Source organism: Pocillopora damicornis, chromosome 5, assembly GCF_964200805.1.
Source record: "Pocillopora damicornis chromosome 5, jaPocDami1.2, whole genome shotgun sequence".
NCBI classification, from domain to species: domain Eukaryota; kingdom Metazoa; phylum Cnidaria; class Anthozoa; order Scleractinia; family Pocilloporidae; genus Pocillopora; species Pocillopora damicornis.
In genome coordinates, this window is record NC_142674.1 from 25,503,728 (window position 1) to 25,517,754 (window position 14,027).

At 40.1% G+C, this 14,027-nt stretch overlaps 1 protein-coding gene and 1 pseudogene across 2 annotated transcripts in view; one reads left to right on the plus strand and one right to left on the minus strand.

Moving 5' to 3' along the window:
- Window positions 1-4,214: 4,214 nt before the first annotated feature.
- Window positions 4,215-14,027, minus strand: part of LOC149046150 (DDB1- and CUL4-associated factor 1-like) — a 27,912-nt pseudogene continuing 18,099 nt past the window's right edge. Inside the window, exons 18-27 of the transcript XR_016186496.1 lie at window positions 11,506-11,577; window positions 11,213-11,403; window positions 10,365-10,447; window positions 9,769-9,853; window positions 8,931-9,182; window positions 8,365-8,458; window positions 7,730-7,834; window positions 7,523-7,596; window positions 5,915-5,995; window positions 4,215-5,627 (exon numbers count right to left, since the gene is read on the minus strand). The product of XR_016186496.1 is annotated as a DDB1- and CUL4-associated factor 1-like (transcript). The remainder of the gene's footprint in view (window positions 5,628-5,914; window positions 5,996-7,522; window positions 7,597-7,729; window positions 7,835-8,364; window positions 8,459-8,930; window positions 9,183-9,768; window positions 9,854-10,364; window positions 10,448-11,212; window positions 11,404-11,505; window positions 11,578-14,027) is intronic.
- The window catches only part of LOC149046151 (uncharacterized), a 2,063-nt gene continuing 464 nt past the window's right edge, over window positions 12,429-14,027 (plus strand). The window contains exons 1-2 of the mRNA XM_089206959.1: window positions 12,429-13,113; window positions 13,534-14,027. The exon at window positions 13,534-14,027 is cut by the window's right edge and continues 464 nt beyond it. Of these exons, the coding sequence (XP_089063085.1) occupies window positions 12,444-13,113; window positions 13,534-13,946 (1,083 nt within the window). The 5' untranslated portion in view covers window positions 12,429-12,443 and the 3' untranslated portion in view covers window positions 13,947-14,027. The remainder of the gene's footprint in view (window positions 13,114-13,533) is intronic.

Below are 14,027 nucleotides of genomic sequence, written 5' to 3' on the forward strand. Positions count from 1 at the left end.
GAGCTAAAGCTGTCACGCCATCTGCCAAATCGTACTATATCCGACCTTTTCCGGGACTTCTTTCTAGCTTTTCTTTCGTTAATAAAAGTGAAATTTCGGAACAAGCGAACAAAGGTTTGCAAAAATGCCAGGCGCAGTAATTTACGTTATTGTAACGTGAGCAGAGACAAAAATCCTCATAGATAAAACAAGATAGACAGTCCGAGTTTTTTTAACGGTTTTTACGCTCAGTTAGATTGCGAGTTTACGTACGGTAATAAAAATCAAATACAGCTAACACTTGTATAGTATATAAAGTTTCGAATTCAAATAGAAAAAAACAGGAATTATGAAAAATATAACCTGGCATAACTGTTAAAATTCCTACAAATCATGATGGTGTCAGAGCGACTTAAGGTCTATCGCGGCTAGCTAATCATGGCGATCTTCGGTCATCGCAGTGGAGCAAGCCTCAGGAACTAAATCGACTACCCCTCGAGTGAAAATTAAGAGCTTGCCCTGATTACCTTTCCGATGCGTTGAGTGGAAGGCCAGATCAGTCACTGCAACCGAGTTTTACGGCGCTGTCATTCCGAGCGATCTTTTTGTCTTAGTGAATTCGGCTGTTGTTCATTCATAATACACTCGCCTTGAACAGTTTGTTTTCTACTTGTCATGTGAAATAACTTGCATATTTTTGTGAGCTACGATTGGGCCGAATTTCACTGAACATTTCACTTTCAGATCCTGTAATAGTGGAAATGCTGGAGACCATAGTCAAGACCGGAATGGACATTCTCCTCCCCCTGAAGTCTAAGTCGGTACAAACCAACGAGCCGCCCTGGGTCAATCAACAATTGAAGGGTCTCATTCACAGCCGCCAAAAGGCCCTCGCTCAAGGCGACCAGGAGCAGTACCGCACCCTACGAAATCGCGTTAATCGTGAGAGGAAAGCATGCCGTGCAAAGTTCTATAATTCCAAGGTTGAACATCTGAAGGACTGTAAACCCGCAGTTTGGTGGCGTGAGGTAAAGAAGCTCAGTGGTACGTCAGACGCAGCTTCTAGAGGCGTTAATCCAGCTACCCTCTACCAACATATTGATTGTGGTCAGAGAGGTTCGCCTCCAAGCACGATAGACATTGCTAACACCATCAACCAGGCGTTCTTGGCTCCTATGCGCGTCTTCACCCCCCTTTCACCTAACACCTCAACCAACTCTGACCAGGAGAGTGCTTTCCAGGTATCAGAATTCTCTGTTTTAAAGAAGCTATCTGCCTTAAATCCAACTAAGGCAACCGGTCCGGACGGAATCCCCGGTTGGCTTCTTAAAGAGAATGCAGATTTACTAGCACTGCCTGTGACTGATATCCTTAACTCTTCGTTTAAGGAAGCACGGTTGCCTCAGTCTTGGAAGGACGCTAACATCACTCCAGTACCAAAGCAAAATCCAATACACGATGTAAACAAACATCTACGTCCAATATCCCTAACTCCCGTGCTTTCGAAGGTTGCTGAAGATTTCGTCGTGGAGAGTTTCCTCAAGCCTGTTGTTTTGGCGAAAGTGGATGTACGGCAGTTTGGGACTGTGCCAGGTTCCAGTACGACACAAGCACTAATAAGCATGGTCCACTCATGGCTTAGTGCTACGGATGGGAACGGTGCAACTGTCAGAACCATCCTCTTTGACTTCCGCAAGGCGTTTGACCTTATTGACCATCAGATCCTAGTTCAGAAGCTCATTTCATACGATCTTCCAAGCGGAATAATTAACTGGATAGTGGACTTTTTGTCCTGTCGCCGACAGCGTGTTAAACTTAGTCAGGACTGTTACTCGGAGTGGGGGGCCATCCCATCAGGGGTCCCACAGGGCACAAAACTTGGCCCCTGGTTATTTACCATTATGATAAACGACCTCATCATCCCGGGTACAGACATGTGGAAATATGTCGATGACTCCACTATTTCTGAAACAGTCATGAAGTCTGAGGTCAGCAAAGTCCAACAAGCGGTTGACGAACTCGCGACGCAAGCTTCTGCTGACAAGTTCCAATTAAATGAAACCAAGTGCAAGGAACTGCGCATAACATTCAGTCACTCTAGAAAGAACTTTGATCCAATTAAGGTTAATGATCAGGACTTAGAGTGTGTAGAGCAAGCAAAGATCTTAGGTTTGCAGATATCTTGCGATCTTACGTGGAATAATCACGTATCCGAAGTTGTAAAGAAAGTAAACAAGCGCCTGTATTTTTTGCGTCAGCTTAAGCGTGCACAGGTCAAGTCGGAGGAACTTTTGCTCTTCTATTTGACTTGTATTAGGCCTGTCACTGAATATGCATGCCCTGTTTATCATCATAGCCTCCCGCAATACCTTTCAGTAGATCTTGAGAGATGTCAAAGGCGAGTTTTACGTATTATCTATCCAGATTGTTCGTACAATGAGGCACTTCTTTTGACTGGTCTAGTTCCCTTACACAACCGCCGCGAGTTCTTATGTGATAAGCTTTTTAATTCCATCCTGTCTAATCCCTCGCACAAGCTCTATAGCTTACTACCTCCCAAGAATGAGTGCGAAGTCAATTTAAGGAGTCAGCACTCTTTTACTACACGGCGCCTCCACACCATTCGTACTCGAAATAGTTTTATCCATCACTATGTCCATAAAGCAATGATGTAATATTGGTTTCCTCTTAATTATATATTTTTGTCCTTTTAATTAGTTCTTCTTAGCCATGTATTTTTTGTAGTATATATTGTTTTTGTAAATCAAACGTAATTCAGCCTGTGGCTGCAAGGTTCTTGATAATAAACTATCTATCTATCTATCTATCTATCTATCTGTATTAGAAACTAAAAAACTTCAGGTAAAAGTGTTAAATTCGACGTGCCGAACTATTTTAGTTTCTAAACTATTGCAGAATATGAAATTTGATGGTTTTTGAACTTTGATGGTTTGACATTTTTGACAGCTTTAGTCTTGTACAGCCAATCAGATTATTTGAACCATTCTAACAGGAATTCTGATTGGCTTATTGTAGCGTGCTTTATGAGAGTATAGAGCATGCTGACGACACTGTTATTCGCTTTGGAAATAAGATTTGTTTTGAAAATTGAAAGTAATTCTTGGGGAATTTAACGGATTCTTTATTATAAAACAAATAGAGAAACCTTGACTGTGCTCTGTTCTGTTGTAAAACAGTTAGGAAGCGGCTAGAGCGCTCAAGAAGTAGGGAGAAACACTCGAGTACGTCTCGTGTTTTTCCCTACACTTCTTTCGTGCTCTAGCCGCTTCCTGCGTGCTTTACAACAGAACAGAGCACAGTCAAGGCTTCTCTATTTGTTAAATATAAAAATTCGCAAGAAATTATTTCTTTAAGGACACGGAAGTTTTTCCAAATAAGTACAGGCGACCTCGAATCACGAACAACAACAAAACGCCCTGGCTGTGTCCTTTCCTGCCTTTCTCACTTCTGTGATTTTCCAACAGTAAAGAAAGGGATTCAGAGATGAGCTCAGATAAACTAAAGTTTTCGTAAAGAGCCACAGAGCATGAATTGCTGATCCACTAAGTACTGTATGTCTCAATATCGACACAATTATAAAAGGGGTGTAGCATGCCACTAAAGCCAACTGCACCCAAAATATGCTGGAAACTGTTTTCTGATATTGTTTGATGTTTAGTTGAACTCTTCCGTTTAATCTTTGTTTTGATGAACCTTTTGCTGTCCATGCACGTACTCTTCCCCTCCCTGTACCTTTTACTCCTGCTCCTTCTTCTGTGGCTGTTCTTGTCCCCGTTATTGCGCCTGCTTCATCTTTTCCTGCTCCTATATCTTCTCCTGCATTTGACCGTCCTTCGCCAGGGTTGTCTTCTACTTCAGCCTGGTACCGCTGTAATCTCAGGTAGATCTTTACGTAGCAAAACACGGAAGTAACCAGAGATACCACAACGGCCACAAAAGTTTTGTTTTTAAGGTAACATATTTGTGGTTCTTTTATGATAAGCAAGTGCTTTTTATATGAAAAAATTTGCATAATATACTTATGTTAAGGAACATCGTGGTGAATTCTCATAAATAGACATCATTGAGCTACAAACAACAACAAAACGCTCTGATTGTCTTCTTTACTGCAATTCTCACTTCTCTGAAAAATTAATTATTTTGCCACGAGTGTTCCCTAAATTCAGAATTCATTAGCCAGAGCCAATTTGCCGGCACGTCAGGATATGTTAGGGAGTATAGGTACTCTTTAACTTGGCGAAAAACATAAGTGCAAGGCTAAAAAATATTCGTGAAAATCTTAGCTCGATATTACTTTTTCCTCTGAATGAATTGGATTAAGGTTTAAGTTTAAAAGAAAAAACACAACTTTAAAATTAATTAAATTTGCTTTGAAAGGAGTTGGGTGTGGTGTGCGGAAAAAAAGTGTTACCACCGCAAATAGCCAGCTGAAAAGAAACAATTACCTCCATGCTTCTTTTGAAGTAAAAATGAAGAAATAAGCAAAACGAAATATTGGAAAATCACCGCAGGTAAAGAAAACAAATGGTATTGACCGAAAACCCTTCAACTCTGTTTTTCTTGAATATAGAAAACCCCCCTTCTGCAGTTGAAAGTCTTACATGGCTAGAGAGACTTAAACATCACCACCTGCTCATTTCGGAAACTAGATTCGTTCTTTGGATGTTCAGTGTGGTGTTCAAGAGGAGAGTTCTCAACGCCTTTAGCAATGAAAGAGTGGTAACTGCTATAAAATAACATGGAGAACCTAACGGAAAATACAAACCAAACAAGAATTAATCAATTTCGTTGCTTCATGGGCGTATATGATCGAAGTCTTATTATGCTTGTTTCGTCATTGATCTTATAATTTCCATTGCAGCCATTGTGGGAAATGGTCTCATTCTTTTCCCTCTCTACAAGATTTCTTCCCTTCATCAACCATCAAAATGTTTGTTCAGTAATCTTGCATGCACTGATATCACTGTTGGACTCAGTTTCCAGCCGTTTCATCTCCCTTACATAATTTCCCAAGACACTCTGCAATTTGTTACCATGGCTTGCTCATCAACCGAACCTTGGGGGTTATTTTCTGTGGCGTCTCTGTCCTCACACTGACTGCGATAAGTACAGACAGACTTTTAGCTGTTTCACCAAGGTTAAGATATCGACAAGTGGTAACTCTGTGGCGAGTAGTCCTTTGCTGGCTTGTTTGCATTACAAGAGGAATAACAAACCATTCTATCCTTCCTATTTCTTTGATAATCAGTAACATGGGTGTAATTTTTTCGATGATGACTTCTACTTTCTGCTACATAGAATTTTAGATAAAAAACCTCCACCGTCAAGAAGCTCAACTCCAAGCTTAAACTATCATTCCCAAATTGTGTGATACAAGTACATTTTTCAAAGATAAAAACATAGCAGAATTACGTGCTCATTGTTGAGTTGAATTAACAACTGAAAGATGGAAACTTAAAAGCCGCGCTTCAAAAAATTGCGATATCACTGTCATCATCTGAATCATCATCGCCAGATATCGTGATTTCAATTTCGTTGTCATCATCATCATCGTCATCGTCATCGTCATCATTTTCATCATCATCGTCATCGACATCGTCATCTTCCTCGCCACCTTCGTCGGATTCCTAAGAGAAAAAAGGCATGGAGTCGTTATTTTATTGACCTACATCAAACACGTGTTGCACTAAGTGACGTGTTTTTGAAGTATGTTCCAAAAGTAATTTAAAGTTCATCTCTGCTTTAGTGCCAGGGGGCGCTATAGTCCACAACCTAACAAAGTGCAGGATTTTGTATGCAAATAAGGCATGAACCAATTACATAACCGAATCCGCCTCCAAGATGGCGGTTTCACTTCTCTTTGATTGGTCCGTTCCTACGGATTTTGATGTGAAAGTCCTTAAGATTCTCATACCTGCTCGTCCTCGTCATCAGCCCTACGCAGCCGCCCGACTTCGTACACCCGGCAAACGCTTTCGTCGGTGCTGGCCTGATTCTAAAAAAGAACGTTACCGAATTTATGATATGCAATAATTCACGTGAACTGTTATGACATGATGACAAGATCTTTACGATGATAGTTTGCAACTTATGCAATCATGAAATGACAAGTAAAGCCAGTCAGATGGTTCGCATTGCCAAAGTTTCTCCCAGTTGTCGTGGCATGAGGTAGCTGGGATTACTGCTGGCTCCTGAGCTTGCAGTGCAGGCGTTATATTAGGGCGAGTTAACGTTAAGAAGTTCGCGATCGATTATTTCACCGGCCATGTTTAACTTAGAGTTTGATTGGAAAGTGGAAGGAGTTTTGTCCTTTAAGACGCGAGAGAGCAAGATAGTGAGTCTGAGTCCAGTAAGCTTCTTTGAACACAAACTTTAATCACTTGAGAGGCAGGTTACCTTTAGAGCTAACGAAACAACAACAACGCGATAGCGACTCTCTTATTATGAAATATGTTTTTCTTCGTGTAACCCGAGAACTGACACGTGAGTAGTCCGAAGTGATTACATAACAGTTGAGAGTTACATAAGAAAGAAAAAGCAAACGTTGATGTCCGGAAGGTTTTTTTTGCATATCATAACAGAAGGAGGGGGCAGTGAAAGGCGAAAAGACGCTTGCTCGAAGAGGCTGTTAAAAAGCGAAACACCCCATGACTAATTGTGCCTCGCCGCATTCTTGGAATTGAGCAAGTAACCGTAACCACAAGAAAAAGAAAAAAAAAAGAAAAAAAAAAGCGTAGAGCGGATGAGTGAAACTGTGAGGCAGTTTTTTTTCAGCGCAGAGACAAATGGCTTCGACATAACCTTTTCCGAGGACACAGATATGAGCTGAAATTCGCTGCATCTTATGTTCTTTGAGTGTAGCTTCCGTTCATCACTTTGACGATGTTTCTTCCATTTGATCGTAAACGGTACTTTGAAGCAGACACACTTCTGCACTCGAAGGTTTGTTTTATAATTAGTTTTAAAGCTAACCAGCATCTGAAATAGAAAGCTTTTCCTAACAAAACCAGTGGGTAACACTGCCAGCAGATCTTTTCCAGTGACCAGTGTGGAAATTAAGACTTTTTGCTACCCTCGTAATGCGCGAGACACTCCATGTTCTGATGAACACTTGAGAGATTCCCTCAATCTGTCTACAGCCGCTTCCTGCTCTAAAAAAATTCGGTTTTTCTAGGCAGCTTCCTCGTGAATGAAATCGGAATTGTCAACTACGCCTTCGAAAAAGTTCACCCTCTTTTGTTTTTCCCGCAAGATAATCATGAAGCAGTTTGGCTAGTGATTGACAAGTAGAGCTAAACCGCACCAATCGGCTCAGGTCTTACGATCAAGATAAATTGAATTTAATGTTTCATAGAAATCACAAGAATCCTCTTACCTCTGAAGAAGTGTCGGAGAAGAGGGAGAAAAAAAGAGAAGAGAGGAAGTTAAGCAGGAGCGGGAGAGGAAGAGGATGGGAATGAAAGAAGAAGGATGGAAGGGAGGAAAACAAAACAAGGCAGAGGTTTCCGATTTTTAAGCTTACCTCAATAACGGCTACAAAGCTGTCTGTTATATCGGTACACAAATCAAATATTGTCTTCTTAACGTCGATTGTAGCTGTTTGAAAGCAATTGAAATTTCCAACATCATTTTCTCACTCATTTGGTAAACGTCAAGATGTTTCAAATTAACTGATAACGAGCGCCAAACAAAATTTCTATTAAAATTTGTAGCAAGCCCTCCTGCTCACCTATTGGTTGATAACCTGTTGCGTCAAAAGTCCTGAACGAGGTCTCGTACTGTCCAAGGAGCCTGGAAGCTAGCGGTATTTCCAAAGGATCCGAAAGATGTTTTACTATAAAATACGGAAGAACAAATACCGCTCCCTTCAGTCCAGAATTCATTTTTTTTTTCATTTTTTTTGAGACATCAGAGGCTCTGAGGGACTTTTCCCTGAGGGCCCAGTTATGTAAAAGGCGGATAACGCTATCCGACGGATAGAGTTTTATCTAATGGATAGCGCTATCCAACCTTCGAAAGACTGGAGCCGGAAGTTTTAGGGTTGTGAGTGGAATAAAAGAGCTAGAGCTCTTTCACTTTTCCAAACACCGCAAAAGTTGCTAAATAATTGATGAAAAGTTGAAAAATTTCCTTACGCAATTTTGGATGTCTATAAACTGCTAAAAACCTATGGAACCATAATCCCGGGTGAGTATTCTGTGCTCTCAATTTGAATTTGAATATCGAGATGACATAAAGATCGCAACTAAAAGCTCACGACTTGGACGCACTAAAACCTCAATGTTGGGTCTGGTTTCCTTCGTGAAAAATTAATAAAGTATCAACAAATTTGAGAAGTGTGTAAACAAGTAAACATGAAATTACCCCCATACATGACGTCACCACTGTTATTGAAGATTACGTGACATTGATCTAGTGAAGGACATGTGTCCAGTAAATGGAAAGAGCGAAGATGCCACTGTTTTTAGCGTCAAGGATTATTGGCAAAGCAAAAGGCACACGGTTTATTTGAGATGAGTTGCTTTGGACATTCTAAGGGGTTAGTGTCACAAGAAACAGTAGTGCTTCGTCAGTTGTGAGGGCGGGGAAATAAGATAGTTTGGTTTTATCGACTAGGTTGATGATGTAAATTGGCCAGCAAATCACCAAGGATATTCAGACATAAGTTTATACTCCGTGGATCAGTGAGATGACTGTATATTGCTTCATGAAAACGCTCAAGATGAGGAAACAATAAAGTTTTCTTATGAAATAATAGTCCTTGATATCTATCTCTCTCCCAATTCACTGTCAAAGTAAGAAGAAGGAGGTAGAGTGATTTTTCGAGATCCGTGAAAGGCCGACGTTGTGTTCCCTTATTTTCGTGAATCTGGACTCACTGCTTTACAGTATAGCATTGGCTCGTTCTTTAAAAACGAAAAAAAGGATACAATCTCTGAATTGATGATAATCTCCAGCCCGGAGGGATGAAAAACGCCGCTGACAAAGTTGTTAAACTTGTCAAACTTGTCAAACTTGTCAAACTTGTGTATAACCCGTTTGCCTTTGACATCCCATAATACACCGTCGTTTAGTACCAGGTCGTCCGTGGGATTAAAGGAGGCGAGGCTCTTTGAGTAGTTGTTAGTGTTGTTGGAATTGTGCAGAGTTAGTACCCGCTGACCTGTCGCAGTGTTGTAAATCTGATGGTTGAATATAATCTAGTGAATAATATCATCACACTCTAACTGCATTCTAATGCTAGTTGTTATCGAGAAAGAAAAAGGGGGTTTTGGCACAGAAGCACCACAAGCAATAAACGACAAAAAAAGAAAAAAAAACCCGAATTAAATAAAAAACAAATAAATCTCGAGTTCGGCGCCTTAAAGTTTGACTAATGTTTCAAAAGACGCATTTCAACTGAGTGACGTGAAAGAAAAACCAAAGTTATTTGTGAAGCATATCAAAATAACAAATCAAAAAATTATCAAACACAGCCAAGAGGCCCCAGAACAAGTAAACTGAGGCGCAGAGAGCTGATCTTGGCCATGAAGTCTGGGCAAAAAATTCCTCTTGAAAGTCCGTGTATTCGAGACAAAAAACGATCTCACACAAACTTGGGCGAAATTAGCGATTCTATCATCCTTGCTGTCCCGTGTTCACGCACTAGCAATTTCTTTGATCTATTTTCCTTTTGTAAATGTCCTAAATGAACAGCGACAATTTGTCAAACTGAGGCTACTCGCGATGTATTTGGAATTGAAAATGCATCACATGTCTTAAACTCACATGCGCAGTAGCGTCTTGTGTGCAAATAATTCTGTCTTCTGATAAATTACTAAACTTTACCCAAGTGTCCTCGCTAAATGGATGTCTGAGCCAAAGAGAAACAAATAAAATTATAAAGTAAATAGCACTTTTTATCAAATAGAGAGATGAATGTAACGACGAAACATTACAGCTCGCCAACTGTCACCGTGTCATTAACACCAATCCGATTATAGAATACGAGCCATGATATACACCTAAATTATTTCCCATTTTGCTTGTTTTATCTTGAGCGTTGATTGCCGCAGGTGAATTAAGTTGGAGTCATTGCTCGTCTGCTGTAATTTATGAAATTAGTTTGTCTAAGTGTCTTCTGTAAAAGTTGTAGCTCTGAAAGAACAATGTAAAACTTTTTTTTGTATTTCAGCGATCCTCAAATCAATAAAAATTAATGGTAAAACATAGTAAAGTATGTGTCTGTTTTATGTTTCTGCGACAAACATTGTAGTTTGTTAAAGGTGAGATACAAATAAACCAAGCAGAGACACAAACAAGGACGTGCCTATCAGATGCACTAGTGGTACCAATCAAACAGGTTTTCAAGTTCAAAGACTTACTTCATTTCGAAAACATCTCCAAATGACCAAAGAGCACAGGGAGGCAAAGCAGACGAAGATGACGTCAATAAAAGTTCGCGGTCCTAAAAATTGAAGAATGAAGTACAGAAAGACAATTTCAGTGATAAATGAATTCGTGAACACAACCTGAAAGGGTCACATAAGCCTTAGAAAGGTTCATAACGTTGCGAAACGCGCTGCAAAACTGATGAATAAAGAGGGTTGATTGGTTTCAGTGAAAGATATGGAAACTAAACAGTTAACAAGAAGACTGAATTTGACGGAACGTTAAGTAATTTAAAAGCAATAGAGGAGCTGCCTTGTTTGTGAGGCGTGAGTAGTCCAGTGGTCAGTGTGCTGGACTCTGGGTCCGACGGCCCGGGTTCAAGTCCTGGCTGGGGCATGACGTTGTGTCCTTAAGCAAGACGCTTCACTCACATTGCTTCGTCTTCTCGGATAGGACGTAAAACCGTAGGCCCCGTCTCCTGCAGGGTAGGAGACGTTAATTTCCCACGCACGAGATTACTGTGTGGTGGATGTCCTCCCCTGGGGTGGGATGGGTGGGAGACACTAATTGTAAAGCGCCTTTGATCATTCAAATGTTAAAGGGCGCTATAGAAGTAAATAAATTATTATTATTATTATTATTATTATTATTATTTGTGTGGATGTGGAACGAAATCGAACATCGAACATAACTTGTTACCATTTGACTGTTGGGGAAGGGAGGGGTGGGTGCGCCCCCCAAAAAACGTGAAAAACATTAATGAAACTTTCGACCTGTTCGAAGTAGAAAGAAAGGTATTTTTAACTATATGAGGAGGGAAACTTCCATGTTGTACTCTTACTTTTGAACATTGGCACATGGAAATTGCTCTGTCTGCGCTACAGGGATAAGTCGCCTCTTCCTGCAAAAGATCATTTTTTAAAAATAAATACGTAAAATAAAAATGAACATGAAAATCATACACTGAACGGTTTAAATCCAAAAAAGAACCAAAAAAAAAAAAAGAAGGAATAGGTATGATACAATTGACAACTTAACTTGTCACAATCAACAACTAATTCATACACATATAGCTATTTCAAGAAAAATTTGGCGTTTGACTTGAAATCAAAAGGTGTAAATTGAGTTTTGTACCTGTCCAGTTATTAAGTTGTATTCCTTCAACTCGCCTATTTGTGTTCCAAGTAAAACAGACTTGCCATCGGGCTGAGGAGAAAAAGTAAAAACTTAGGAACTACGTTTACATGACCTCATAAAAGCCACTACTTTTTTTTTAAACTTAGTAAGGATAATTATTACGGGTAGAAAAAAAAATCATAATTTCCATTTTACTAAGAATCAGCCAAATGCAAACGACACAAACAAGAGGTTCAAACCGTTTGACTTCTAAGAGCGACCAGCGTCTAATTTCTCTCTGCAATATTACTCCTTGAATCAAACATTAGGATCACGAGAATAAAGAAAATGATCACCAAATAAGAAGCTCTTGATTTTTAAACAAATTCTCTTTGTCAGCACCTTAGGGATTACATACAGAACAGTAAGGAGAATATGCATACTGATGTTAGCATGTAAAGGGTCAAGCCCTGAAGAGAAATTTTTAAGGAGTAAATTTGATGTCTGAGGAACTGTGTTACGGTTTGTTATCTTGAACATTATCTTGAGCAAACTTGGCATATTCGAATCGTCTCCTTGCGTCCAAACGTCTCTGCTAATAAAACTGAAAATAAAAGACTTCAAAAGGAGATCAACTAGTGTCACGACCTTGCACGTGAAAAACTCCACTTCTTTTAGTCGATGCGAAGACGATGAGCCGACGCTTTTGAAAAACACGAAAAATCCACTCTGTTCAGAGATTATGGAAACCTCCGTCACCTGTGTTCAGAAATACCAGGGACTTTAAGAACTGAGAACGCGGTGGTCTGGAAAACGTGAGGACCGAGGGTGGGGCTGGGGCGAGCACCGCGTTCTAAGCGCGGGAAATATGTAGTTAAGATCAACAACGCGATCATTTGGACTAATAGTTTTGGTCTGGAAAACAGTGAAAACGCTTTTTGCCTTTCCCTATAAGAATGACTCAAAACTCATTTAAGACTTTACAGGAAGCTTTGCTCCTTTCTCTGGAAGAAAAGCTAATAGATGACGAAGAATTTGCGGTGCTGTATGAAGAATTCACTCCCAAAAACCTTCCGTTTCGCCACTGGGATTATGAAAAATTTTCCCTCGAAAACAAAGACCCCGCAGAGTGTAAGGCAGACTTCAGATTTGAAAAGAATGACATCTCATTGTTGGTGGATGTTTTACAGATGCCTGATACCTTCACATGCCCGAATGGTACCGTTTGTGATTCAACAGAAGGACTTTGTGTTATACTAAAGCGTTTTAGCTATCCATGTAGGTTGTCTGATATGATTTCTACTTTTGGTCGATCAGTACCCGAGCTCAGCATGATTAGCAACGAAGTTACTGAATGGATGTACAATGCTCGTGGCCACAGGATTACCGAATGGAATCATCTCATTATGTCTCCTAACCTACTGCAAACTTACTCTGTAGCAATTCATGACAGAGGTGCCGCCTTGGACAACTGTTTCGGCTTTGTTGATGGAACAGTTCGTCCCATATCAAAACCAGGAGTCAATCAAAGAGCTGTTTATAATGGCCTCAAGCGTGTTCACGCTCTTAAATTTCAATCCTTGGCCCTACCAAATGGATTGATTGGCAATCTGTTTGGACCAGTAGGTAACGGTATATTCATTCATTTTTTATAGTGGGATAGTGCCGTAGCTGTTTTCAATTGGATATACATTTTTATCACTTATGTGAAGTTAAAAGTTAGATTGATTTCTTTTCTCAAAAGGTTAAGCTAACGTTTCTTGATGACTTCCTCCCGGTCTCTCAAATCAGAGGTATTTTCAGTAGCTCCCACTCCCAATTTTTATTAGAGGAACTAGTTTTCCTGTCACCAGACCAATAAATTCTAAACTCTGACTTACAGGCCATAAGTACCTGGACTGCAAGAATAATAGCCAGCCAATCCTATGTTGTTTTTGGCCTACTCACTTACTAAGCTAATCAATGGTTTACATAGGTAACAGTTTGTCAGCCAGCCAATGTGTAACTGATTGTGGTTCAAAAATTATTTTTTTTGCCCTTGTTCAGAGGGACGAATGCATGATGCAAGAATGCTGGACACATCTGGCCTTTATGTTGACCTGGCACAGTTCGCCTTTTCTCCTGCTGGACAAGAGATGTGTATCTACGGGGATCTGGCATATGCTCTACGTACCCATCTGCAGTGCCCCTTCAGACATGGGGTGTTAACAAGACAAATGGAAGAGTTTAATGCATCTATGAGTTCTGTACGTACAAGTGTAGAATGGTTGTTTGGAGACCTTATAAATTATTTCAAGTTTCTCGACTACAAAAAAAATCTCAAAATTGGCCTTAGTCATGTAGGAAAAATGTACATTGTTTGTGCACTTTTGCGGAATGCTTTAACATGTCTTTACCGCAATACGACTGCTGACTACTTTGGCCTTGATCCACCACCACTAATCGATTACTTTAGCTAAAATACTGTAACAAAAACACCTGTCAATGCCTAAGTTTGCATAAAATCTTGCATAAAATCCTGATTGAACAGTCTGTGGGGA